Here is a 26,944-nt window from a genome sequence, read left to right as displayed (position 1 = left end):
TAGATAGATAGATAGATAGATAGATAGATAGATAGATAGATAGATAGATAGATAGATAGATAGATAGATAGATAGATAGATAGATAGATAGATAGATAGATAGATAGATAGATAGATAGATAGATAGATAGGCCCACAATGCCTTGCTCCCTGATCGATCGATCAGGGAGCAAGGCATTGTAATAGCAGCAGCGTGCCAGTAGGTGTGGCAAATATTTTTATCTATTAATGTTACTCACAAAACATGTACACATGTGGATGTGGGCCAATATAATGTTAAGCTGGATGCTCAATTGTTTTTTTCTAAAAAAAAAATGCAAAAGCACCTAAGCTGACAGCGAAGGAAGAGACAGGTATGGAAATGTAATAACATCATCACAATATTTCCATTATAGAATGCTTTAAAAAAAAAGTATCTACCCCCTTACAGATTCCTTATGTGTTTTTTTTTTGTTTTTTTTGTTACACCTTCAGTGCATCAAACAGATTGTAATATCAGCACCAGCAAGCGTCTGTGATGACCGACAATCATTCTTTTAATTTGCTGTGAATTAATTTTTGCCCGCGTTTTTCTCACAGAAAAAACTGTTTTAATTTAAAGACAGTGGAGGGTTTTTGAGCATAAACTACTTGTTTAAGGTGGCACCACAGCAGCTCAGATGGACATAAGTCATGTCTTTGACTAGACCACTTTAAGCCTTCCTTTTTCTGTGTAGGCATGTTTTTTTTCTTCTCTCTTGATGCGGGGGTGATGTGTTTATGATCATGGTCCTGTCTTACCAAAGTGCATAAATTGATTATTCTTCTTTAGGATTTGATGCTACGGAGCAGAATTTGTGATTACAGAAAGTTATCACCGCCACACCGTCACACCACCACCACCATGTCTGACAGTGTGATGTCCTGAAAGGCTGTGTTAGTTTTACTCCACACGTATCGGGATGCACAACCTCCAAAACTTTCTGTCTTTCGTTTCACAAGTTCACAGAATAACAACCAAGTCAAATAAAAATAAAAACTGGGCGGGATGTGTTGCATTTAGATATCTTTTAGCCTACTTCATGTTGTCGGTCACATTTTATTTAAATTATTTCTGAATTCTGCAAGTCAGGAAGTAATGATGCCTAGGTGTGAATAGAGAAACTGTACTCATCTATCCAAAAATGTGCTAAACTATTTTGAAGTCACGATTTACCAATCGTGAATTCGTGTAGTTTCTTTTAAATCTAGGGCCAGTCAGGTCTGGAGATCGTATTATTCCCCCCATAACCCATGAAATCATCGTTTAAAAACAATGTTTTGTTTTTACTATGGATTTCTTTCTCTGAAACTAAAACATTATTTAATTATTTTACAGCACTATAAATAATGTATGTGTTGCTTAGTAACAACCCTGTCAAGAATAATCAATATTTCGACTATTCAGTTTCTGTAAGTGAAAAAAAAAAACAGATTGTTATTCAGTAAATCATTGATGTTTATGTTCTCCTGTCGTCGCTTAAAGCAGACGGGTCACGTTAAGTCACATTGTGTTTACTTCTGCACACAGATCTAACCCTAAACTTTAAATTATATACGCTGAACTTAAATATACTGTCTTCCAATGTCTTTGGTTTCCCTGGTTATGGTGTGAAAATGTACACACCCCCCAATATCTTTTTAAGGAAACAGTACAGAGTATCTGTAAGGCTCATGTTGGAGACTATAGCCTTGCTTAAACAGTCACCACAGCCTGACTGAAACTCAGACAGTATAATATGATAATAACAAAGCTGGGCTTTCCAAAACAACTCCCATCTTATTTCCATTCCTAAATTCTTCTCCGGTCTGCACTTCCCACACTTTCCCTCTCAGTTTCTACACAACTCCTCTCTGGGGATTTTTATTTTTATTTTTGAGTCAGATCAGATTCGCCGCTCCTTTTATCTCCGTCTGGGAGATGCTGCGAAGAGAACTTTTTAAACCTTTGTTCTGTCGATCAAAGATTATACAGAGACAAACAAAACAAATCAGTGAGGAAGTCGAATTTAGCTAAACAAGACAACGATTTCTTAGTCAGTTTGGGCCTCGGAGGTGTTAACGTGTTTTGGGGATTGTGGACACAGTCTGCGCCGTTGTCTCAAAATAGACATACTGGTTTCTCCGCGCCTATGCTGGAATCTGTATGCTTCCTTTTTTTTTTTTTTTCATTGCTGTTCAGATATCTCTGTAAACTTCTCTCAAGCTGAGAGAAAACATAATTTGCAAAAAAAAAAAACATTGCTGAAAATCAGTAAGCGGTGTGATCCTTTTCTTAACAAGGTTTTTTATTAGGAGGAACCTAAGTTCAGTGTTTGTGACATCCTACACTAGGTTTGGACCAAAGTGACGAAAAAAAAAAAAAGTAAATATGGCCAACAGCACAAGCAGTGAGATTGTGAGAATTGCTTTCAAAACAAAGAAAACCGAGAACACAAATCAAAGCCCGTAAAATCAATCTGAAGAGCCAGACAACATAAAACTATTATATACACCGCGAAAAGGGAACTAAAAGTAGTAAAATTGTTTTGAAATTAGTGTATTTGTCCTTGATTTGAGCAGCGAAGCTTAAATGATCTGCTAATGGAAATAGATTTTTGCACTTAGAATAGGAACAACTCATATCCATCATCTTACTTCAAGTGCAGTATATCTAAATATCTTATTTTATGGGTCAAAATACTCATTCCATTGGCAGATAATCTTATTTACCTGCTCAAATTAAGAGCAAATACACTCAATTCAAGAATATTTTACTTACTTTTGCGTTCCCTTTTTTGCAGTGTACATAAATCATAATCAAGCTTTCCACTGTTTCCATGGCAAAGAAGTAATCTTAAAACTCACATTTCAGGAAAAAAAACAGCTTTTCGAGAACCACCAGAACAGGATGTCACTACCATATTTGGATGACAGCGTAGCGTCTCTAACAACATTGTCCAACAATCTCTCAATGAAAACATCTTGTTTTGCTGACACGTTATTTTTTTAACAGAAATATATCAAAGAGGCGTGTGGCTACTAATTGGAAACAGGATGGAATGAGCGTTTTTGCTACTAAGATCATCTATTATGTAGAAGACCACATGAAGTGGGATATTGTGAAAACACAAATCCATTTTTTTTTTTTTAAATCAAATGTATTGAAATTCTGGGACCTTGTAAAATTCAAAACTGTACAATTTATGTTCAAAGTAAGAAACCGGCAACTTCCACACAATATTCAAAAAAATTTCTGTGACAGAGAGGGGAGTTATTATTTGACAGGAGGAGGAAATTTTAAAAGACATTGTACTAGGACAAGCAAAAAGAGTTTTTGTCCATCAGTGCGTGGGGTAGATCTGCAGAATGGAATAAATGACGAGCTCAAACAAAGTGTAAATATCAAAAAGCCTAAAAATCCGTACAAAAAGGAGCTTATCGGAAAATGTGTTATATAGGATGGGTGTCTCAAAGGCCAAGAATGCTTAATTAATTAATGATATTAATAATGTGTGGGTAACTGTAGATTCAATGGTGAAATGTAAGGTTTAATATGAGGGTACTCTAAGGGTTTCTTTGGTGTGGAGAGATTTAAATAATTGTATGTTGAGCTGTGTAAGGGGGGCAGGAAATCATAAGATCTATTTTCTTTTCTGTTTTACTTTTTATTGTCTCTTCAACATAAATAAATAAAATAAATATGCAGGACACTCTGATGGATGTGATGCACAGATTGCTCCACAAACCACAAAAAGCTGTTTCTTCATGGAAACACTTCTTTACCCTGTAAGATTACGAAACCAATTAGCATCTTGCATTTAAGTGGAGGAACAAGCCAAAGTGGAGAAAAAAAAGAACACAACACGGTTTATGCCTGTACCAGATCACAGACACGACATTAGCTGTTGTTTGTGAGCATAAACTTTCCCAGGTGAGAGAATGTTCTCTGACAGTAGAACATGTCTGCTGACGTCTACAGATCCATCTAAATCAATGACCGCTCTCTCTGGTCCCGAGATCTTGTTTTGAAACAACATTTGATCTGAGCACATTTATTATGTGAGCTAACATCCCATGTTAGGGAGCCATGTTTTTAACAGAACCATCCATACCACAACTATTGGTACCTCTAGGCTAAGTCTTAGTCCTGTAACATTTTTTACAATGTTAGTGAGCACAGAAAGACAGATCTTTGCGCAGTTTCCAGAGCTTGTTCAGAATCCTTGGTCCTCTCTGATCCTCTCTTCTGTTCAGCTCACCCCACATGTTTCCTACATGATTTAGGTCTGGGGACTGAGATAACCATGGAGGAAGACTAGTTTTGTGCCTGATGGACCATTTCTGTGTTGTTTTGGATTATTATCCTTGAGAATCATCCATTGATCACCAATTTGAGATCTTTATTCCCATTGTTATACAATAGCATTTCATGGGAGTTTAAGTGGAAATGGGCCAATGACATTAGCTATCCCCACCCCCCAACTTATTCATCCTGGAGTGTTTGTCGCAACAAAAACACTCCACCTTTGTGTTGGTGACGGTAGGACAGAAAGGGCTTTTTTTTCTGCTTTCACTGCCAGACAGCCTGTTGCAGTGTAGCTGTGACATCTATTTCCTGTCAGGTGGGGACCCCACGATGCCACCACTTGCTCCTGCCAGCAGTGAGTTTTTATGGTTGTTTTCCCTTACCATCCTTCTCACTGTGTGTGGTGAGAGGTTAAAATTGAGTCCTCATCCAGTCTTGTTTCAGGCAATTTAAGCTGTGTATCATTTTTAAGTTACGTCTCTGGCAGTTGATATAGATTAGCTTGTGGGATACAACTAATGACATGCATGTTCGCTTATGTTTCCTATTTTGAAGAGGTTCTAAGAGCACTGGGCTTCTATGGCCTTATATGTACTGCAGTGATACAAAAATCCATGAAATTCTAGACAGAGGATCCTAGAAATTGATCAACTTAGAGAAGTATAAATGAAAAACAGCAGTTACATTAATTTTAAAGGGACTGATGACTAATTTCCCCTCTATTGATGCATTCAAATCAAAGACTGGACTTTTCTAAACATTTTCAGTGTCAGGTAGTAATGCAACTGGAAATAATAAATATTTTAAAGGTTGTTTATCTATCTATCTATCTATCTATCTATCTATATATATATATATATATATATATATATATATATATACAATTGTGTTTTTTGAATCACAACAAGGTGCATAACCCCACATCAACATTTATGAATTTATGAAAAGGTTCATGGAGAACTGCCAGGATATTTTTTTGATTACTACAGTGGCTCTTAATTAGTATAAACATTCCTCATCAAATTTATGTGTTTGAATAAATCCCTCAGGTCTGGTATGAAATAATGCACTATTGCACCATCAGCTTTAAATCTGAGATAGAAAAGTAGGTAAAAGTTTGCAGAAAGATGCTTTAATCAACCAAGCCTGCCAGATGAATTAACAAGATTGAAGTTTAGCCCCAAAGACCCCACAATTTATCAAATACAGAATATAACACATTGTGCGCAATGAAATGGTATTACATAATAAATCTTAAAATGAAACACTGGCTTCTCTCACAAAATAGTTTTTGAGAAGCGACAGACATCGAGTTTCATGTGGGAAGCTTTAAAAAAAGTGTATTTATAGAAATAGTGTTTTATTTCATTTGTTTTGGGGTTTCAAAGCTTTTTTTCAGACATGTATAAAGCGTGCTTCAAAGACTCACTTATTTGAGTAGCCTCTGTAAAATTTGCGTTTTTGTTTGAAGTTTACCAAAACAATATCCTTTTTTTATATAGTAACCCAACCTTTACAGAATAACCCACATAATACATAAAACAATTAAAAACACACACAGGTCCTGACGCACACGGAGACAAGCAGCCTACCTGCGGTCAGCTGGGCGACGCACAACCAGATCAGCGCCACCTGAAAGCTCTGCTTCCCGGCAGCAGTCATGGCAAGAGGCGCATCTGCTCCCCCGTCCTGAGCGCACCGTCTCCACAGGCTGCTACTCTACTGAAAACACTAGGATACACATCGTGTTTTGGTTTTCTTTCTTTCTCCCTCTCTCTCTCTCTCTATGTTGTTATTGTTGTTGTTGTTGTTGTTGTCTGCGCGACCCGCCACGGTGAAACTGATCTGGGAGGAAACTGGAAAACGCTGCTCGCTCCGCCTCTGTTGACCGGGATTTAGGAGGATTAAGCGCCGCAGACCTCCGATCCAGACATGTGAATGGAGCGGAGTGAAAGTGTGCGGCGACATCCATTTAACTGCTGCAGGTCCACCTCCACCGCCTGTCATCGTCTGCCTGCCTGATGAATATGGAAATTACCTCCAGCGTGCCGCCACTATAATATAAATACAACCCAAAGCCCGGAAATCATTCTGCATAAGGCGCACATGTATAGAAAATTCTTTAAAAGGATGAAAAAGTTGCATTTGATGGCTAATGTGCAATAATTTTCAAAGAGATAGTGACACTTTTAGAGTGATATTAGACGGACCTCATGACGTGCACAAAGAATATAATATAATATAATATAATATAATATAATATAATATAATATAATTAATATAATATAATATAATATAATATAATATAATATAATATAATATAATATAATATAATATAATATTCAAGATATTAAGTACTCACTCAAAACCCGCAAATGATGTGAAAATGTTGGCAACATGTGTATCGATTTGGGACTAATGAGTTTTACGCCAATAGCCACAAAAAAGAAATGTATAAAAACGGAACATTTCAGTATCAGAAAACGGGAGGAAGAGAATTTTTGGCCCAATCATATTTGCAGAATTCAGCCTCACTTAAGGTCAGCCATCTGAGTCAGATTTTAACCCAGGCTTTGATTAGACCGATCCAAAATCTTATTTCAATTGAATTCAATTTTATTTATATAGCGACAATTCATGAAACATGTCATCTCAAGGCACTTTCCAAAGTCAAATTCAATCAGATTATACAGATTGGGTCAGATTATACTGATTGGTCAAAAAAGTTTCCTCTCTAAGGAAACCCAGTTGATTGCATCAAAGTCTTGACAAGCAGCATTCACTCCTCCTGAGAGCGTAGAGCCACAGGGAGAGTCGTCTGCATTGTCCATGGCTTTGCTGCAATCCCTCATACTGAGCAAGCATGAAGCGACAGAGGAAAGAAAAACTCCCCTTTAACGGGAAGGAAAACCCTCCAGCAGAACCGGGCTCAGTATGAACGGTCATCTTCCTCAACCAACTGGGGGTTACAGAAGACGTAATGTCATTTCTTTGGACTTATTCAGAGATGAACTTGTAGGTGTGCTCCAGATTATTGATCGTTTATTCCTTCTGCTATTAGGCTACTGAGCTGTGATGGTGGACCACTGGACTTATTTTAGATGCTTTGCGCTAAACCGCTTAGTAACTCGGGGGGAAATGCTCATTGGAAGGTGATTGGTTTGATAATGTGTACAGGAAGGTTTTACTTTTTGTCTGAATCTGTTCTGATCCATAACCCAAATATGTTCCAGCACAACATTACTGTTGAACCATGAATGCCTACCTGAACTGAGGCAAGCGAAGATTCATTTTTGGCCTCCTAGTTCTTGAAGTAGGCCGACACTTTCCAGACGGATAGATGTCCGTGACTTTGTTCCTCACCCGTTCCTCAATTTAGTTCTCATCATGATGTGTTGCATCTTGAGACCTATGAGCCTACTTTGTGCTGTCAGACAGGTTCTACTTGTGTGATTTCTTCATTCTGCATGTTTGGTAGTAACTGAGGTGAGGTGTGGCTGGTAAAATTTAAACTCAAAATTACTTTCCACACAGGGCAGGGATGGTTAGGGTAGCTTTTATAAGCAAAAGAAAAAACATTTTTTCATGGCAACTCATAATGAAAGCATTAACTATAAACCTTTTTCTGTTTCAATAGAAAGATTTTAGGAAAACAGTTTCTTTTTTTTTTTGATGGGCTGCACAGTGGCACAGTGGGTAGCGCTGTTGCCTTGCAGCAAGAAGGTCCTGGGTTCGAGTACACCCCTGGGTTTTTCTGCATGGAGTTTGCATGTTCTCCCTGTGCATGCGTGGGTTCTCTCCGGGTACTCCAGCTTCCTCCCACAGACCAAAAACATGACTGTTAGGTTAATTAGCTTCTCCAAATTGTCCTTAGGTGTGTGTGTGTGAATGGTTGTTTGTCTCTGTGTTGCCCTGCGACAGACTGGCGACCTGTCCAGGGTGTAACCCGCCTCTCGCCCAGTGAACGCTGGAGATAGGCACCAGCACCCCCTGCGACCTCATGAGGGATAAAGCGGTTCGGAAATTGGATGGATGGAGTTTCTTTTTTTATTTATTTCCAACGCTGTGTCTTTATTTTGTGTCTGTTTTCTGTTCTGGAAATGTAGCATTGGTTTTGTGTTATTGTTTGTATATTTCTGTTTCTTTGTGTTTTTACAGAAAAATCCTATTAATTCAGAATCTTTTATCAAATATTTTTTCGTGTTTTCTGATCTTCCTGTGCATTGTGTCCGGTTTTTGAGTCTGTGACATCTTCTGAACTCTAAAAGTGTTTTTTCCCTCTTCATTTGTGTGAGGGTTTTCTTTCCTTTCTGATTTGTTGTCCTGTTGTCTGTACTAATGCTATGTTTTACTCGGCGGGGCCGCTACGGCCGCGTGTTCCAGCCAGCAGACCGTGTTGCACCACAAGAGCTTTCGTAACTCCTGTCCCAGGATGCGAGCGGCCCAACTGGAGGCGAACCTCGCTACCTTTGACAGTGATGCTCGGCTTTTCGTGCGCATGTCCGCATTGCAAAACTTGTCTGCACACAAGTAGTTATTTACTGCGTGCGACTTGTGGCCAGAGTCGTGCTTCTGTTGCCCAGGCTCCACAGCAACAACAGATGCCTCTGTCTCCAGGCAGAAAGACGGAGGTGAGGGACATTCATCAGAAAGAACACGACAGCACAACAATAACAGAGAACATGCCTTTGAGCTTTACGAAAGTACTCATACACCTTGACTTCGTTCACATTAGTTCACATAACAACCACAAACTTCAATGTGCTTTATTGGGGTTTAATGTGATTGACTAACACTAAATAGAGAAAACCTGGTCTGATCCAGAGAGACAGCATCCGCCCATCTTTGGACGGAGCAGCTCTTCTTTCTGAGAATCTGGACAAATTTATTAGCTATCCGAAAAGCTGACAAGCCAGGGAGCAGAGCCATAGTTTAACACGCCATTACCCCATTGAGACTGTGATTTGCCAACGGACAAAAAAATAAGACTAAAAATCATAAAAAGCTTATAAAAAATGATACAACTCCAACTGAACAGAAATATGAACACAATTGAATGTGGTTTGATGAACATAAGAGCTCTCAAAGACTTTGTGTGACTTGACAACACTTGTGATAATCAGACTGGTTTATCTTGTCTTACAGAAACCTGGCTGCAGCCAGAGGATCACTTTAGTATACCCCAGGTCAATTAATACAATTATTTTGAATACTAAACCCTAAGTTTCCCTCGTCCAAATTACAAAGTACTAAAAGCCCTTCAGCTTGTTGTATTGTCCACCAGGTTTTTAGGTCAGTTCTCTTGTTCATGGTGTAACTTCTTCATTGCATTTTACAAAGTAATGCATTAGAAAAAGAAGGTACTTCTCAATAAGAGACTGGCTCCCTGTTTTATTTCAGAGATACGTATTTTAAATTGTTAGGAAGCTAGAGATATTGCGGGACTCTACACATCTGGAGGAATCCTACTAGATCTGGAGAAATAGTCTACTGTTTTATAAAATAATCCTTCACTGAGGTAGAACAGTACATTCATCTGTAATAAAGGAGACAGAGAATAATCCTAGGTTTCTTTTTAGTAAAGTTGCCACAAACGTATGCAGTCACAGCTCTGCTGATCCGTCCATTCCCTCAGCAGTAATGACTTGATGGGATTCTTCATAAATTCAATTGATTCTGGTAGAAATAAAATCATTGGCATCCTCAATAAGACAGGCAGTGTTGAAGTTATATGTAGACCAGATCTGTGTTTGGACTGTTTTGATCCAGGTGAGCTTTCTGAGTTATCTAAAATTGTAGCTTTATCTAAACCTTCAACTTGTGTGTTAGATCCACTCCCAAGTCCCAACTATATGATTTAAGGAGGTATCCCTTTGTATTAATGCTCCCATTGTAGACATGATTGACCTATACTTATTAAATAGATATTTACCACAGGCTTTTAAAGTGGCTGTTGTTATACCTTTACTAAAGAAACCCTCTCTTGATCAAAATCACTTAATAAATTACAGAACTATATATAACCTGCCTTTCTTATCAGAAATTCTTGAGAAAATAGTTGCTAATCAAGTATCTAAATATTTACAAAGTAATAACCTGTCTGAAGGGTTTCAGTCAGGCGTCAGAGCTCATCATAGCACTGAAACAGCTCTGCTGAAGGTCACTAATGATATTCACATGGCCTCCGATGCTTGATTTTTGTCAGTATTTGTCCTGTTGGAACTCAGTGCTGCGTTTAATGCAGTTGATCACAATATTCTCTAAGAAAGGGATTATGGGAACAGCTGATTTAAATATTTCTTGTCTGACAGATTCCAGTTTGTTCATCCATCATTTATACCTCTATACCCAGAGTCGTGGGGGTGCCTATCTCCAGCGGTCACTGGGCAAGAGGATAAAGGATACACCTTGAAAGCGTTTCCAGTCCATCACTGGAGAACACATAACCATGCACTTACAGGTCAAATTGGACAGAACAATTAATCACAAGCCATGTTTTTGGACTGTGGGAGGAACCAGAGTACCCAGAGAGAACCCAGGCATGCACAAGGAGAACATGGAAACTACCAGACTGCAGGCTGGGATTTGAAGCCAGGAACTTCTTGCTGCAAGGCAACAGTGCTACCAACTGCACCACCATGCATTCAAATGATAACTCCTCCTTGTGGAGTACCACAAAGTTTGGTGCTTGGGCCAATTTTCTTAATCACCTTTCTCTTATAATAATGTTGGCTGAGCTGCTGCCAACAACTTCATTTTCTTCTTTAGATCATACAGTTGGCCCAGTATTTCAGTGTTTAACCCCATCTCTCTCCTAGACAAAGCTATTGGCTGAGCTTTTACTGTAACATAATATATAATATATGTGCTCCCCTTCATCATTTAACCTTGAAAATTGTCTCAGTGCTCTAATATTGTTATTAACCTTTTACTTTTAACATATAAATTATTCCTTAATCAGTGCTCTTGTATGTGTTTGCTCTCTTCTCAAACTCCCAATGGGTTATGGCATATGGCCGTTCACACTGAGCCTGGTCCTGCTGGAGTTTTTTTCCCTACTGTCGCTACATGCATGCTCGGTACGAGGGATTGCTGCAAAGTCAACGACACGATACAAACGGCTGTCTACTGTCGGTACTCGCTCATCCAGGAAGAGAGAATGCTTTGATGTAGTCTGCTGGGTTTAGACATTTTAACCAATTTAAATAATAAACTGAACTTGACTACATTGTTTGATAACTAGGATGAATTGCAATGTATGTAACCAACTAGGAATCTTTTAGTTTGAATCGACTGAATTGATTTTTTTTATGTAAAGTGCCTTGAGACAGTCTTGTGAATTGGCACTATATAAATAAAATGAACTGAAAACTGAATAAATGTGAACAGGAAGGAAAAAAATACACACATTTTTCAAAATCTTTAGAAAAATTAAAATTGGGAAAGTTCAGCATGGATTTGAAGTCTCTCTGCTGTTACTCATTAATACATTCCAGTGTGACCCGTTGCCTTCAGAGGTGGTCTATTTGTAGTGTTCACCTGTGTGTTACTTAACCTCACCATAAACCCAACGGTTTTGTGAAGGCCTCAGAGGTTTGTTGAAAACTATTAGAGGAGAAAAAAAAACATCACAAAGAGAGAAAGTTGTGGAGAAGTTTAATGGAGGGTTAGGTTGTTTAACAACACCCAAAGTTTTAAAAATTTCACCAACAACAGGTGTTCAGTCCATCATTGTGTTAGCTTTGGAGGAGCTGCAAAGATCCACAGCTCAGGTGAGAAAATCTGTTGGGAGGACAACCATCAGTCATCCACTCTACAAATCTGGACTACATTGGAGAGAATAAAACCATTATCTAAAGAAAGTCAAAGTAAGCGATTTCTAGAGTTTCCCACAAGCCACGCGGGGACACACGTCAAAGGAGGGGTTCTGGTCGGGTGAGAGATAAATGGACCTTTTTGGCTTAAATACAGAACGAATTGAGTGGAGAAAAATGAACACTGACTATGAGCATGAACACGTCATTCCCAAGGTTAAACTTGATGGGGAGTTGATGGGATGGCGATAAACAGAGGACAGTCAAAAAAAACAAAAAACTATGCGGCAAAATACTGCAGGATAGAGGGAGGGAGATTGTGTAAATCATTTTCATGTATTTGAATGACCTGGTCAAATACATATTGAAAATCAGTGGAAAGACTTGAAACTGTATCTCTCTTCTTTTTTTTTAAACCAATCTTCTGACCTTGAGCTGTTTTGCAAAGGAGACAGATATCAGTCACTAGAGGTGCAGAGCTGGAAGAGACATTCCCAGAAAGATTTGCAGCTGTAATCGTGGTTCTACAACTTATTGACTCAGAGGTGGGCAGAACCCTAATGCAGGGCCAGACTTTGCAGATTTTGATTTGTGAATATTTCCGAATTTAACATCACACATTGAAGTTCTTGGCTGTGATGTGACAAAATGTGTGAGTACCATTCCAAGGCGCTGTATGGTTCATAGCAGCCTAAATAACATGAGGAGCAGGTAGCTGAGTGTTCACTGGACTCGGATCTTTTACGTGTAAAAGCTACCTAAACCATCGCTGCCCTGTGTGGAAAGTAATTTCTCCTTTTCTTAAATAGTTAATTATGATTATTTATGTATTTTACCCAGAAAACTGAGTTACAATTTTGCCAGCCACACCTCAGCTCAGTTACTGCCAAACATGCAGAATGAAAAAAATCGCATAACAACCTGGTTCACAGCCTTTTTTTACCTTTTACATTCGAGTATTAAGCCATTTGTTGCATTATTAGTGCAGACATCAAGTTATTTCTCCACATGGAACAAGATCGTTTTGTGGGAATTATAGTATGCTGCTGAAATCATTTTACTTGCAAGGACAGTAGTTTCAAACAGTCAAATTGCCTCTTTTAATTTCCTTTAATAATACTTACAAACCATACTGAGGTTTCTCTGTCTCATCTATGATTGGCTAAACTAAAGCCACTAAAAGAGCTACTGCTGTTTAACACTGTTAGTGCTACTGGACCAGAGCTTCTGATTCTCCATCTTTTGAAATCCCCATCCAGTCAGGACCGATGGATGCCCGCACTGACCCAAGTTCTGCTGGAAGTTTTTCCCTGACCAGAAAGGTAGTCAATCCTTTTCCACAGTTGCAACATGCATGCTCTGTATGAGGGATTGTCGCAGATTTAATGCAATATGCTGGGCATGTTAAGATACTTCATCAACCCGCATAATGAACCAAACGCAACTACGATCGAAATTGAATCTAGTCTCTTAGTGTAGATCGCTTTCATTGGGCATGTCTGTGTATAGATTGTTGTAGAGCACCTTGAGGTGACAGTTATTGATTGGCACAACATAATGAACTGAATTGCTAGTGTTTATCGTGTTTTTTTTTAATCAAATCAAAAGTCAGCAAAGCCATCTACCAGGAAACCTCAGAGCCCGTCATGCTTCCCTCTCTGCAGTCAAACGCTTTCGTTCTCCAGTCGGCTCCCAGACCCGCTTTAAAGACCACAGCATCACTGCACCATCATGACCAACATCAGCAGAATTAAGGTCCACAAATGCTTGGCTGCTTGTTGAATTATACGCAAGGCGAGCTACACCGATATAAATAAACCTGTGTAATGATTGTTCTTTATTGAGCTGCAACCACATTTTATTTGATAAACCGCAATGTGGGCGGATTACTTCCAGATACTGGAATTTAAACAGCGGTTACACAAACACTACACTGACAGGACGAGTGGATTTAAAGGCCATTGCTGGTACGGAAAGTCACTCTTGCAGACGTACAACTATGAGCAGCTCCAACAATATTAAACAAGAAAGGATTACCACAGATGATTAAATCCCTGTTGTGAAGGTCACAAATTTCTTACTGAATGTTGCAGGAATGCATTTAACCGTTTCTCGACAAACGCTCCTCTTCTTTTAAGACACCACTTTTATGGCTTGTACATCTGCTAGAAACCCAATTATGACAAATGAGACAGACATCTTTTTTTTTCTATTTAATTAATAGAAATCACTAGCTGATATAAAATTTTCAAGAAATAATAAAAAAAAAAAGGCTTAAGTCTGACTTCACTCACTTGACGACGCACGCATTAGGACAACAATGCACGCTTTAAGACAGTATACAGGCTTTACAGGCATACTTACAGGCCTTTGGACAAATAGAAAGAAAAAAAAAAAATCAGCAGTAACTGGCAGATATCTTATTTTAACTCGTGTGTCTGAAGCTGAAAGAAATATGAGTGCAAATGTAACGTAATACATAAAAATGTTTGCAACAGAGTGTCTTTAGGTGGGTGGTATACATCTGCAAAAAAGGACAAGTGCCACAGGCGCAGACCCTAATGTTACATTTCAGAAGAAACTTGCACTAATAGTTCACACTGGCGCCCATCTGGACAACATGGTGCCACCGGTGGCAATTGCTGTTGCAGATCCTCATTAAACTCCCTAGCTGGCCTGTTTTTATTCTAGATGAACGTAGCATAATGCAAATGGAGTACAATTAAAAGAGAAAGATGAAACCGTTATGTTCAGACATCTTTTAAACTGTAAAATGTGTCAAACAAAAGTCGGCATTTCAAAAAAAAAAAACAACAACAACGCAACAACAAATAAAAAAAAAAAAACAAGCCTATCCAAATGCCCAGGTAACAGTTTCCTCCTTGAACAGTCCAGCTCCTATGTTATAGATTGAATTGATGGTTTCCGTTTTCCAAGACTACATGGGCGGCCTCAGAAATGCCCATTAAGCCATCTTTGGATGCCGAAATGTGTCCCGCCTAGCGCTTTAAAATAAATATAGGTCTGTGCCACTATAAGGGCACTAAACCCATCAAGTCTATAATCTTCTGAGACTTTCTATAAGATGCTCCATCCTCTGGATGTCTTTCGAAGGCCTCTTCTTCTCAAGCAAAGGCTCAAATGTCTGTTTTGATTTTATCAAGCGAGTTGTCGATCTTGGTCAGAGTCTTTTTGATGCGCAGCGCGGTTAACCTGGCAGACGGGTTCTGGTACCAGCACTCCTTCATGAGTTTAGCCAAGGCGCTTAAAGTCTGAAAAATGAGAAGAAAATAATCCGTCACTGTACTTTTCAATGGCTGCCGCCCAAAATGATATATTGTGATCTCGCTGTGTGTTAAGGGGGAACCAGTTTGAGCGTTACTCACCGGGTCTGAGAACCATCTGTTTGGGATATTCGGCCTCTGCTGATCCACACACACAACCTTCTTCATGTCCTCGAAGCTGGGATCACTGGGGACCACGTCATGAAACGGTGGCTTATAGTCCTCGACGATGCCTACATGGAGAGGCGAGAATGCCAGCGAAGAAAAAAAAAATCTCTTATTATTCTGGTCGATAGCTCACTGATTAATGCAACAAAGGTTTTGTCTGCTGAGGTGAAGCTACTGGGATTCCTAGAGACTTTTTTTTCTAATATAATACAGTCAACTTCCAGAGTTCCCAGTCCTTCTTATCTTAGCATGTTATTAAAAAAATAAACATCTCTACAGTGATCAAACTTTGAACGTGGGACCTCAGCAGACGGATGGCAAGAAGGGTGAATGGACGCAGGAGTGACTGACAGACGATTAACGGATGGACGGATTCCAGCAGGAATTGATAAACAAAACAGAGAATTATGGTTGCGTAATTATGTGGCGACTATATGATCACTTCAACGCCAACGTGTGCAAGATTAATGCCTCAGAAGAGTGATTGGAACTCGATAATTGTCTGATAATTTATTCCAGTTATCAGGAGTTCACGCTTTGCATGTCAATAGGTTATGGCTGAAAACAGTTTAAATTATTCACCTTCATTTCGGACAAAATGAGTCTATATCCTATCCAAAAAAAAAAAAAAAAAAAACGCACAGAAATGTAAAATCAAGCAATCTTTAAAAGGGGACGTATCATGCATTCCAGCTTTTCTAATTGAATCAGTTGTGGTCTTTATAGACAGGAAATGCAATGCTTTGGTTTGAATTCCTCGTTAATTTACCCCCCCCCGTTCCCCCTTTTTTATCCCTGTTCTGAGGTGCGTCTGAGAGCAACTCGCTTTGGTGCCGTTTCTCCAAACCCAAAGGAGGCGCTTCAAACGGAAAAGACGGTAAAACAAGAACTTGAAAGCCTGAATGATTGTTGTTCGGATGAGCAACAGCTGTTAACGTCTAAAAGAAAACGCGTCGAAACCAAGAGAGGCTTCAGGGTTTCAAAGTGTCATGGACCGGCTGTTTCTGACATCGGCTCAGTGGTTCTGTCTGACGTGAACCAGAGAAGAGAAATCCCAGAACAGTATTCAGATATTTAGCAGCTTATGCACAGATAATATTCTAACCAATTATAAGAACAGTATTTATTACAAGTAGTAGGAGTTAATCTTAATTTCATGTTAACCTTCCATTATGCTGTGGGATTTTCGCGATGACCAGTTTATCACTGCTGCTGCGTAATGTAGGCGCTCTGACGAAGACGTGGAAGAAGAGGAACATACTGACCGTTGCTCACGGTCCTCCTGGCGACCTCCCACAGGACGAGGCCCAGGGCCCAGATGTCCACCCTCTTGAAGGACTCGAAGCAGTCCATCTGGATGGAGTCGTCCAGCACCTCGGGGGCCATGTAGCGCTTGGTGCCAACTTTAGGGTTGTTGCCCACGTCCAGCTCATTGGTGTCTTGAAAATGCATGACCGCCAGACCTGAGGTGCAAAACATAAAACCCTTTCAGTTTCGCCCCCCCAGGTAATTAAAAGTTTGCAGAGGAAAAAAACGGTCTAAAATAAAAATTTCCCAACATCGCGTCTCTACGGCAACGGCATGCGGCGCTTGCCGGTGGGAGGCCTCTCGTCTTAAATGGCTACACCGAAGACGCCGCGCTAGACTCATTCGGCCGAATTAAACTATAAAACGCCACTCGTTTAGAGCAAGCAGCCCTGTTCCAGAACACAGGATGTACTTCAAACACGACAACAACACGCTGATGAGACAAACAACTGCCGCCGTGTTTGTCTGCACCGCGCAATACGTCACCGGGAGCCACATTCATTACACCTAATCCGGCCTTTCAGCTGAATTAGATGTTATTCAAGCGTCTGCAAATTGGAACATTGGTGCATCAGATCGAGCGGGCCACGGTCTTGCAAAAATTTATTTTTGGTTAAGAGCCGCCTGACACGTATGCCTTCGTTTTTTTTTTTTTTTCAGAATTCAACAACAAATATGGCTTAGCAGACAAGCCAAGGGGGAAGTGGAGGGATATTTGTACAGATGTTCAAACTAACAGGTCGTTGGATTTAAAGAACCTCTTCATCGGCCGTAACGTGGCAAACAGAGTGATAAACAGACCTTTAAATGCTTTTGATGAAGCCATATCAAGTTATAAACGACATCCGTATCCTTCAAGTTCCACCACAAAGGCATTCCTTGCAATCTGATTCAGATTTAAAGAATGCATTTTTGTGCCGTACGCCAACCTTAAACAACAGCGTTCCTACCCAGGTCAGCAATGCAGCACTGCCCGTTCTTTTTCACCAAGATGTTTTTGCTCTTGAGGTCTCGGTGGGCGATGGCCGGCTTCCCCCGGGTGCCGAAGATCTCCACGTGCAAGTGTGCCAAGCCGCTGGCGATGGAGAGCGCCATGCGGAGGCAGCTGGACGCGTCGAGGGTGCTGAGCTGGAGGTAGTCGTACAAGGAGCCCATTTCGTGGAAGTGGGTGATGAGCCACAGCTGAGTGCTGGAGTTCCTGGAGGTCATGTCTGAGGCGATGAAGCCTGAGTTGGGAGACATATTTACGTTGATGAAAGTTTCACACAGGAAGATGAGGTTATTGTTTGTGTGTGGCAGATACACAGTCCAGCATAAGAAATAGGGGAAAGAAAAGTTTGGTTCCTGAAAAGCAGGAAGAACATTGATCATAATCCGTCAAGTACTGATACTATTAATTAAGTTTTGTATTTCTATAGTCTAAGAAAATTCATATTCTGATGCCAGAAACTCCCTAAAAAGGTTGAGAAAAAGGCATGTTTACCAAGGTATTATCATCAAACCCTTTTCATTTATTTATGCATAACCAAACCTATGAACTGTTGCCATTTCTAACAGGGATTATACATATTTTTTATTTCAAAATTCCTCCAAGTTGCAACACATCTCAGTTTTTTTATTATTATTATTATTTTGCATAAAGACTTTCCAAGCAGACAATTATCCAGTGGTCAGATATTAAATTACAGATGCACCAAGAAACTGAATGGTGACTGGAATGGGCTGATTTTCATGCTGATATTTTTTTTATAACCAGTAGATTCACCAGACCAAAGGTTAACTCTGCCTGTGTGGAGTTAGAATGCGCTATTAAGGAGCAAATTACTTTTTATGACGCGCCGAGACACGTCTGTGGTTCATTCAGTCCGTAGATGACAGAGAGAGAGTAAGACTTTCAGCTGATAACAGGAAGGCCGAATGAAGGACAGAGATGTTTCACTGCAGTCAATCATGAAACATGCAGGACGCTGATATATTGCAGCCTTTAGGAAACCTTATGTTAAAGATCTCCTATTTATAGAAAACACACAGAATAGATCGAGTTTACGATGATATAAAATGCAAAAGTGTGTTCAGCTCTACAGTCATTTTGTCTTTGTTTTAACTACTAGTAAAATTTGGCTTTTACCCAGCAGTATGGATTCACCTCTGCTGCCGATATAAATAATTAATACTTTTTTCTGCTGTTTTCATCTCGTTGTTTTATTCTTAAAGAGCATTCAGAATTAAATCAGTACCTCAAACCTTAAAAAAAGGTTTAGAAACCTGCTACCGACATCTAATCAGTGCATCTCTACTAACTTAAACATGTAAATGATATAATCCCATTAATAAACAGACTGTCAGGAAGTAAATAAGATTTCAAAGAACACTTTTCTGCAGTTTTCATGGGCTCATGTAACATCTACAGACACATGAAAGCACGTGCTGTTTCAAGAATAAGTACGTAATGAATATTAAAACCAAGACTTGAAGCCGTACATGAAGCAGAACCTAATAAAATGCACATATTCTAAGATGTGAGCAAATCAAAAAGCCACTTAGTGCAAAAAGATTCAGTTTGACAAACTAAGTTGGGAATTAAGACAAAATATTTTTTTCCAATAACACAATGTTACTGGTTAGTAAAGAGACTTGAGTTATATATATTTTTTGCCATTATATGGGTTAAGTAAAACTGAAAGATTATATTAACAGTCATTTTCAGTAAATCATTATATTATTGAAAAGCTAATTTATTTCAATAAACTCCTCTGACTAAGGGGGGAAACGGATTAATACAGAGTGATAATGTTAAGGTCTGTATTTTAAACTCTTTCCAGCTAATAAAAACACAGAATATTGCATCAGGTCAAAAAAAAAAAAGCTATATTTTTCAGGCACAAATGGGGCTTAATGAAACGTATTTTTAAAAGGTGTTTTTTTTTCTCCAAAAGGCTCTTTTAATCTGACACAAAACCTCTTAGCAATACATAGTCTAATGTATTGAATTTTGTCTGCACTTTATTTTATTGTTGTCGACAAACGTGCTACACACCCAGGATGTTCTCGTGCCTCAGCAGCACAGTGTTGTAGATTTCAGTCTCTCTGAACCAGGACTTCTCATCTCTGGAGGAGAAGATTTTCACAGCGACACTCTCCCCCTGCCACTGACCCCTCCACACTTCACCGTAGCGGCCCTTACCTGGACAACAGCGAGAGAAGAGAAATTAAAAACACAAAGAAGCTACAATAATGTGGAGGTAAGTGTTTCTGTCCATTGTAAAAAAAAAAAAAAAAATGAAGGATTTGTTGATAACCATGGGGACACAAACCTAAGATTTAAAAAAAAAAGTTTAGGGAAGACATGCTGTGCCAATTATTACCTTAAGTAGCATGTTCGATATTATTAATATACCAATATAAATAAATAAATCCCATTTCTGGCATACTTAATAAGTAAAGTAACAGCATCACTGGTGCAAAAAGAGTTAAATATGTTTAACTGGATTTGTTTTAGGTTTTTTAATGATACGTTTGAACTCCCTCACCCCCAGTTTTTAGTTGGATAAATATTCCTTAGCAAGTTGCACGCAAACTACACACTTTTTTCACCCAACAAAAAGCTTATACTAATGTGACTGGACAATTTGGCCACAATGACAAGAATAATGTTTGGAAAACTTGAGGTGAAGCTTTCAAACCTAGGAACACTGCATCCCCTATCAAACACGGTGGTGGTAGCATCATGCTGAGGATCTGTTTTCGTAGACATTAGCAACGTTTACAGCAAGACGAGACATAAGATTGAGTTATTTGGCCACAACGCCAAAAATAATGATTGGAGTTGAGGTGAAGTTTTCAAATGTAAGAACACTATGCCCACAGTCAAGCAGTGTTGGTAGCATTGCGCTGATCGCCTGAGTCTGAGTCTGATAAGAGCAGTAACCCAACATCCATCCAGAATGACGCCACAAGGAGGCTGCTGGCAACAAAAAGCAAGTGGCTTCTCTGCATATTGTTAAAGGACATTTGTGGGGATCCATGTATATAATTGTGCATGCATGCTACTTTTAATCCTGCATGGATAAGAAAAAAGATCTGCAATTAATTTAAATTTGTTCACCCATATATATCTGGGAAAAAAAACCTGTTTTGATGTATAAACAACCCATCCTGACTGAAGAATGGTTCAAACGCAGCTATAAAAGCTTTAAAAGGATGCAGACAATGGGGATATTTAAAGTCCTGCCTGCAAAAGGGGTTCAGTTAATCCTTTCAGATTTTTTTAGGCCTCTGCTTGAAAATGTAACCATAATAAACTGAGTATATCTACAACCACAAGGTCTATCTGAATGTCATATAAAAAAAACTAACAGAAAAATAGAAAAAACTGAAGAATAGGGGAAAAATCCCTTCATATCCCTTCAGGAATGATGCAGATGAATCGATAAACTTCTGAGCAAATATAAATGTGGACAATGCCATCAAATGAAAAGGGGGGGAAAAAAGAGAATTTAATTCACATACATCTGGTCGCACGGGCTTTATCTGCAAATCACGAACACTTTGCCACAACAAACCATGAAGAAGCCCAACTCTACTGTACGCTGGTAGGATCCGTAAAAAAACAGTTTATTTCTGCCCTCTAGTGGCCACAAATGAATTCCTGTGGGGTTTAAACGTACCAAAAGGGTCATCAGGAAGACCCTGGAAGAGTATTTACTGTAGATCAATGCAGGAAAGATGTTCCTTTACAACAATAATTGGGTCTGTTGGTTTATTCAAGGATTTAAAAAATACTTTTTCTGCCTGTATTGCATCGACTGACCGACTTATCAGAAGCAATCTTTCAGCTCCTGGGGACTTGGCTGCAGAACAAAGAATTTCACTCTGACCCCTTTTCTGGAAATCCACAAAACGCTCTGATGATCATGTATAATTAAACTCTTTTTTTTTTTTTTTTTAGACATTTCCTTTAGGAGAACTTGAACCAAAAATCTATAAAAACTCTCCCTTAATTCAGCAAAGTGAAATCAACCAGTCTGGAAGCTCATCGGCAGCTAAGAAAACTATCTAACATAAGCATCAATTATTTGTCCCCGTCTACAGAGACCCATCTTTGTGGCAGTAATTGACCATATTTGGAGAGAGGACGCTTACAGTCTTTGACCTGTAAACTTACCAACACACTCATTCAGAGTGATCTGTCGGGCGACGGTCCTCTGAACAAGAAACGGGAGACCTGAGCCGCTTCCTGAAGTGCAGGAATGATTCAGCAGATCCTGGAAAAAAAAGCCCAAAAACATACATGGTAAGGAGACTGTTTATCTTAGCGTGAGCCTGTGTATAATTGGCAAGAAAGCCATTTTAATGAAAACAGCCCCAAAAAGAAAATCCTGAGGCTCAGGACTGCAAATGATGAAATACAGAGCATCTGGGAGTCAGATGGGGATTAACACAAGCGAGCCGTCTTTGATGTGGCACCTACACGAGATAGGGGGGCGGTAAGACGTGTGTGTGTGTGTGTGTGTGTGTGTGTGTGTGTGTGTGTGTGTGTGTGTGTGTGTGTGTGTATGCTGGAGGTGCAGAGTGCCCCCTGCTGAATAAACAACAGAGGAGGCGCCACCTCCCCAGCGACTGGTGTGGGCGCTGGAGATTTTATCTAATCCAAGAGCCAGACTCCAAAACAGGCGCAATGCTGCTAAGCCTTTTATTTTTATCTCATCTACACCAGGTGCAGTTTCCAAAAGCTGACACAAGGAGGCAGTGTGTCGCCACAGAGTGTGCAGCTGCTGAGCAAAAACAAACGACTGAACATAGATGGGGGGGGGGGGGGGGTGGTAGACAGATTGAAAACAGAGACAAGTGATGGCTCAGATAAACAGATGCATAATGCAAGAGCTGCCTGAGAGACAATTTGGAATCATAACCCAGGAATGCAAAGCTAAGACGAGAAAATAGACCCTGACTTACTCTGCAGAGAGCTGCAGAAAGTTGAAACTGGTAAAACGGCTTGTTTAGGAGGTTACATCAGGGTCTTTAAGCAGCAGTATCCAGTGTGAGCTGTGCCATATTGTCATCGTCTGAGAGGCTGGCTGCAGCAGGACGAGCCCGTGTGTTTCAGTCGCATTAGTTTTCCCCCCGGTTCCTGATAACCTCTCTTATTGCACTGCCAAGCATTTTTGTTTAGGATGCTGAAGCAGAGGAACCGTGACTCCACATTTGGGCTAAAAAAAAAAATGCGGTGCTTTGCAGAACAATTGGATTTTTTTTCCCCCCATATTTTGTCGCATTACAGCATCAAACTTCAGTGCCTTTCATTTGGATTTCCTTCAGACCGGCTAACACCAAGTAGCGCTTAGCTGTGGAGAGGAAGGAAAAATGATACGTGGCTTTCAAGATTTTACAAAAATAAATATCCAAACTGCGGCATCCTTTTGAATTCAGCGTCCTGAGTCAATAGGTTGCAGGACCACCTTTCACTGCAAAATAGCAGACTGTCAGTGTTCCCTTGGTCTTCATGATGCTGGTTGCCAATGCTCTCTGACAAACATTTTCCATAGTTTGTGTTGATCACACGTAACCACAATAAAATACGGTGAAGTATGCCGTCAAAAACGTACAAAAAAAAAAAAGTTCAAGAGGTAAATACTTTAGCGAAGGGACTCAAAAATGTGCAACAAAAACTGCTAATGGTGAAAAGTTTAAAAACGAGGCTTCAGCCGGGCACAGACTAAACGTCGAGTTCTTTCCTGCTCGTCTCGATTGCAGCGTGCGAGCCAGCAAACGCGCCGCAGAGTCGTCTTTCAGACGAAAGGCTAACCACAGGGCTCCACCTCAACTCTGGATCAGTTTAGCAGCCCTCAAACACACAAACCGCACTCTGGGAGACGCACAATCCACAGTTGAGTGGAGAGAAAATAAATAGCAAAAGCATTCCTCCTGGAGACGGCGGCAGCAAAAAAAAAAAAAAGACGGTCGGTGCAAAACAACCTCCCGTGTTCCCTTATGTGCAACATTCACACAAATATTCATGCAGAAACACCCCCCCCCCCTTCCTTCAACATGTAGAAAAACAACTTTAGAGATTATGATCTGGAAAGTACACAGCTTTCAGTCACGGTTTACACGTTCGAGTCACGTTTGGAGACATCTTTGGGTGAGGCCTAAACATTACCTGAGCAGCTCCTAAATCTGAAGAGCTGGGAACTAAACTGCATCTGAGCACGACGCGTTTTAACAAAAAGCCGTATACCTGGAGGCCGGGTTTTAAAAAAAACGCGTGTGGCTTCGTATTTAAAACAGAGTTTAGAGCAACGGTAGAGACCTTACAGGCGTTTATCATTCATCAGGCACCTATTATGCGTTATTATGTCAACAGTGTGTGCAAACAGCAGCAAAAAGTCCCACCTCATCCAAGTATGTATTACCTTCTCATCTCAAGTTTACACAACACACGATTAACAAGCTACTAAATTAAAAGGGCTGCGTAATGTCTGTTTATGTGGGTTAAGTATCAATGTACAGCAAGCGGAAAGTATTTTTTCTAATCGGAGGGGAAACTAACTAAGGCGACGTCCATATTGAGACTCGGGAAAACATTTATTATACAGCTTAAACTTGAAATTTAGATTTCAAAATTAGATCTTTGAAGAAAATCTTAAATACTATGACGATGTTGTGAGGATGATGGACTGTGACATTTCTCTGAAGCTTTTTCGGAAACAGGAGCGTTTCTCCAGAAAGGCCATTTATTGTCCCCCCCCCCCCCACACACTCATTGGCTCAATGGCCTGAGGACTTTGTAATTTCCCTGAAGCCGCCGGTTTGCTGTGGGTCTCATCGTGTTGTTGTCTTGTTAAAGTAGAAACTGTCACTTTGAGTTGCCGTCCTTTGCACTCTGAAAAAGACTTTGCACGCGACAAAGCCCTCCACGTTTTCACCTGCAACCAGTTTTCCCGCTACGCTGACTGGCTTCCCAGCTCCAACAGCAGAAAACATTCCCTGCTGTCACCGTCTTTGACTGGACAAGGTGATGCTCAGCACCTGCTTTTCCTTCATAACGGGGATCAAATGGATCTTAGACTCCATGATTGTTACTGCGCCGCGGTTTAGAAAACTGATGATTTAAAGAAATTACCAACAGGGTGCCATGCATGGACGGCTGGCTTTATATCGATCTAATCAACTAAACAGGTAAAAATAGTAGATTGTTTTTTGTTTTTGTTTTATTAAAAATGGCACTTTGAAACCGTTTTAATCAAAGAAATCATGTAACGCTTTCAAGGATTTGAAACTGTTCCTTAGCTCGACTCACTGTTGGGAGCTGCAACAAAGTAAAATAAAAAAAAAAAATCAAGCACAGCGATGGCAGATTCAGCTTTGATTTACTGATTTACTGGTTCTGATTTACAAACATAACTCTGTTTACACACTCACTATATCCAAAGGGTAAATATAGCAGAATTAAAAAAATTTCTATGAACATTTTAAGAGCCGATTCACAAGGTTATTAAAACACAGTTACACGTTTTTTTTAAACTCTTCTTTATATCAATTTGTATTTAAAAACGTACCAATAATTGTATTGGAAACACTTTACCATCGTCCAGCCGTCATAGTTATTTACAATCATGCTCAATTTCACCTATTTGTATATTACATACCTGAATGTATATGTTTTGCTGGTGCTATATTTGATTTTAAATCCCTTTTTAAATAAATCTAGCATCCTAGCATCTCAGCCAATAACAATATGCATCCAATGCGAGAACCCAAATGGGGAAAATATATTCTTACCAAGCACAACTGCATATATGGCACTTGGAATATCTGACTAGATATTAATTTGCCACTGCCATGTTCTATATATATATATATATATATATATATATATATATATATATATATATATATAGAGAGAGAGAGAGAGAGAGAGAGACAGACAGACAGACAGACAGACAGACAGACAGACAGACAGACAGACAGACAGACAGACAGACAGACAGACAGACAGACAGACAGACAGACAGATAGATAGATAGATCATTGATAAGCAGCAGATGACAGCTGTTGTGATCGATGTGGCCGTCCCCAGTGATGAAATCATCAGGAAAATTAAAGCATGAGAAACTGGATAAATACCAAGGGCTTCCAAACAGATATTAGCGTGGGTTACATCCATAACATTATGTAGACGTACCGCCAGGGTGCTCTCCCCCACGTTAGACGCTATGAGCCCATCAATCGTTCCGTACTCTGCGTCTCGTGACGTCAGCCTCTCCGTTTGGTTGCGGTAGATCCGCCTGAACACGAGGATGGCCGCCGTGGAGAGGACGATGAGAACAATGATGGGCGCCACTATGGCCATCGTCAGTGTGGTCACATTGTAGCTGGACAGTTCGGCTGAGAGGAAGGAGAAAGTGAAATCTGGTTTCTGTGTGCGTGGACTAGTTTTCGTGCAGAATCAAATAAGAACATTTAAAGCAAATAGACCACAAATCATTCAGTCACACGTACGGTACACAGTGTGGGGCTAATCTAGTCACCAGCATGAGGAACTGACCACCGTTCACAATTTCCAAACCTTCCAGGGAGAAGACTGCTCCACTCTCCCTGCAGCGCGGACAATGCCCCCCCTTCACCCAACTCACATAATGAACTCCTTCATACACATAACTCACAACTCTGTCTGGGTGCTTCGGCTTCAGCCAAAGCTTTAGGGAAGGGGGGGAACATTTAGCAGAAATACTCCTAAAAATCTATTTACTACAATTATTTATATTTCCAGCACTCCTACATGAAGGCCAGCATAGAAAAGGTAACTCCCTAAGATTACCTGAATTTATTTAGCAAACATCATCCAGGTCAGTCCTCTAATCTGATATTAAGGTTTTCACCAGTCTGACTTTATCTGGTTTTGTTCCGATTCTCAAAAGCTACGTGGATATTAAAATTATACAATGGAAGAGAAAGAAAATGTAGCTGATTTTGGTAGGTAAAAATGTGGGAAAACCAGACTATAATCTGATTATTTGTACGAATTTATGCACTGCAAATAGGGAACTAAAAGTAAGTACAAT

At 39.8% G+C, this 26,944-nt stretch overlaps 2 protein-coding genes across 2 annotated transcripts in view; both read right to left on the bottom strand.

The window, feature by feature from the left end:
* The window catches only part of LOC105934168 (activin receptor type-1C), a 28,050-nt gene extending 21,776 nt beyond the window's left edge, over positions 1-6,274 (bottom strand). The window contains exon 1 of the mRNA XM_012874033.3: positions 5,899-6,274. Coding sequence (XP_012729487.1) covers positions 5,899-5,968 — 70 coding nt within the window. The 5' untranslated portion in view covers positions 5,969-6,274. The remainder of the gene's footprint in view (positions 1-5,898) is intronic.
* A 5,672-nt stretch (positions 6,275-11,946) lies between these two features.
* The window catches only part of LOC105934161 (activin receptor type-1), a 44,933-nt gene continuing 29,935 nt past the window's right edge, over positions 11,947-26,944 (bottom strand). The window contains exons 6-12 of the mRNA XM_036139427.1: positions 26,065-26,267; positions 22,045-22,144; positions 19,918-20,064; positions 17,831-18,106; positions 16,838-17,035; positions 15,507-15,637; positions 11,947-15,392 (exon numbers count right to left, since the gene is read on the bottom strand). Of these exons, the coding sequence (XP_035995320.1) occupies positions 15,258-15,392; positions 15,507-15,637; positions 16,838-17,035; positions 17,831-18,106; positions 19,918-20,064; positions 22,045-22,144; positions 26,065-26,267 (1,190 nt within the window). The 3' untranslated portion in view covers positions 11,947-15,257. The remainder of the gene's footprint in view (positions 15,393-15,506; positions 15,638-16,837; positions 17,036-17,830; positions 18,107-19,917; positions 20,065-22,044; positions 22,145-26,064; positions 26,268-26,944) is intronic.

The sequence above is a fragment of the Fundulus heteroclitus genome, chromosome 7 (assembly GCF_011125445.2).
Source record: "Fundulus heteroclitus isolate FHET01 chromosome 7, MU-UCD_Fhet_4.1, whole genome shotgun sequence".
Lineage (NCBI taxonomy): Eukaryota > Metazoa > Chordata > Actinopteri > Cyprinodontiformes > Fundulidae > Fundulus > Fundulus heteroclitus.
Note: the sequence above shows the minus strand (reverse complement) of the source record. Positions and strands in the feature narration are given on the sequence as shown.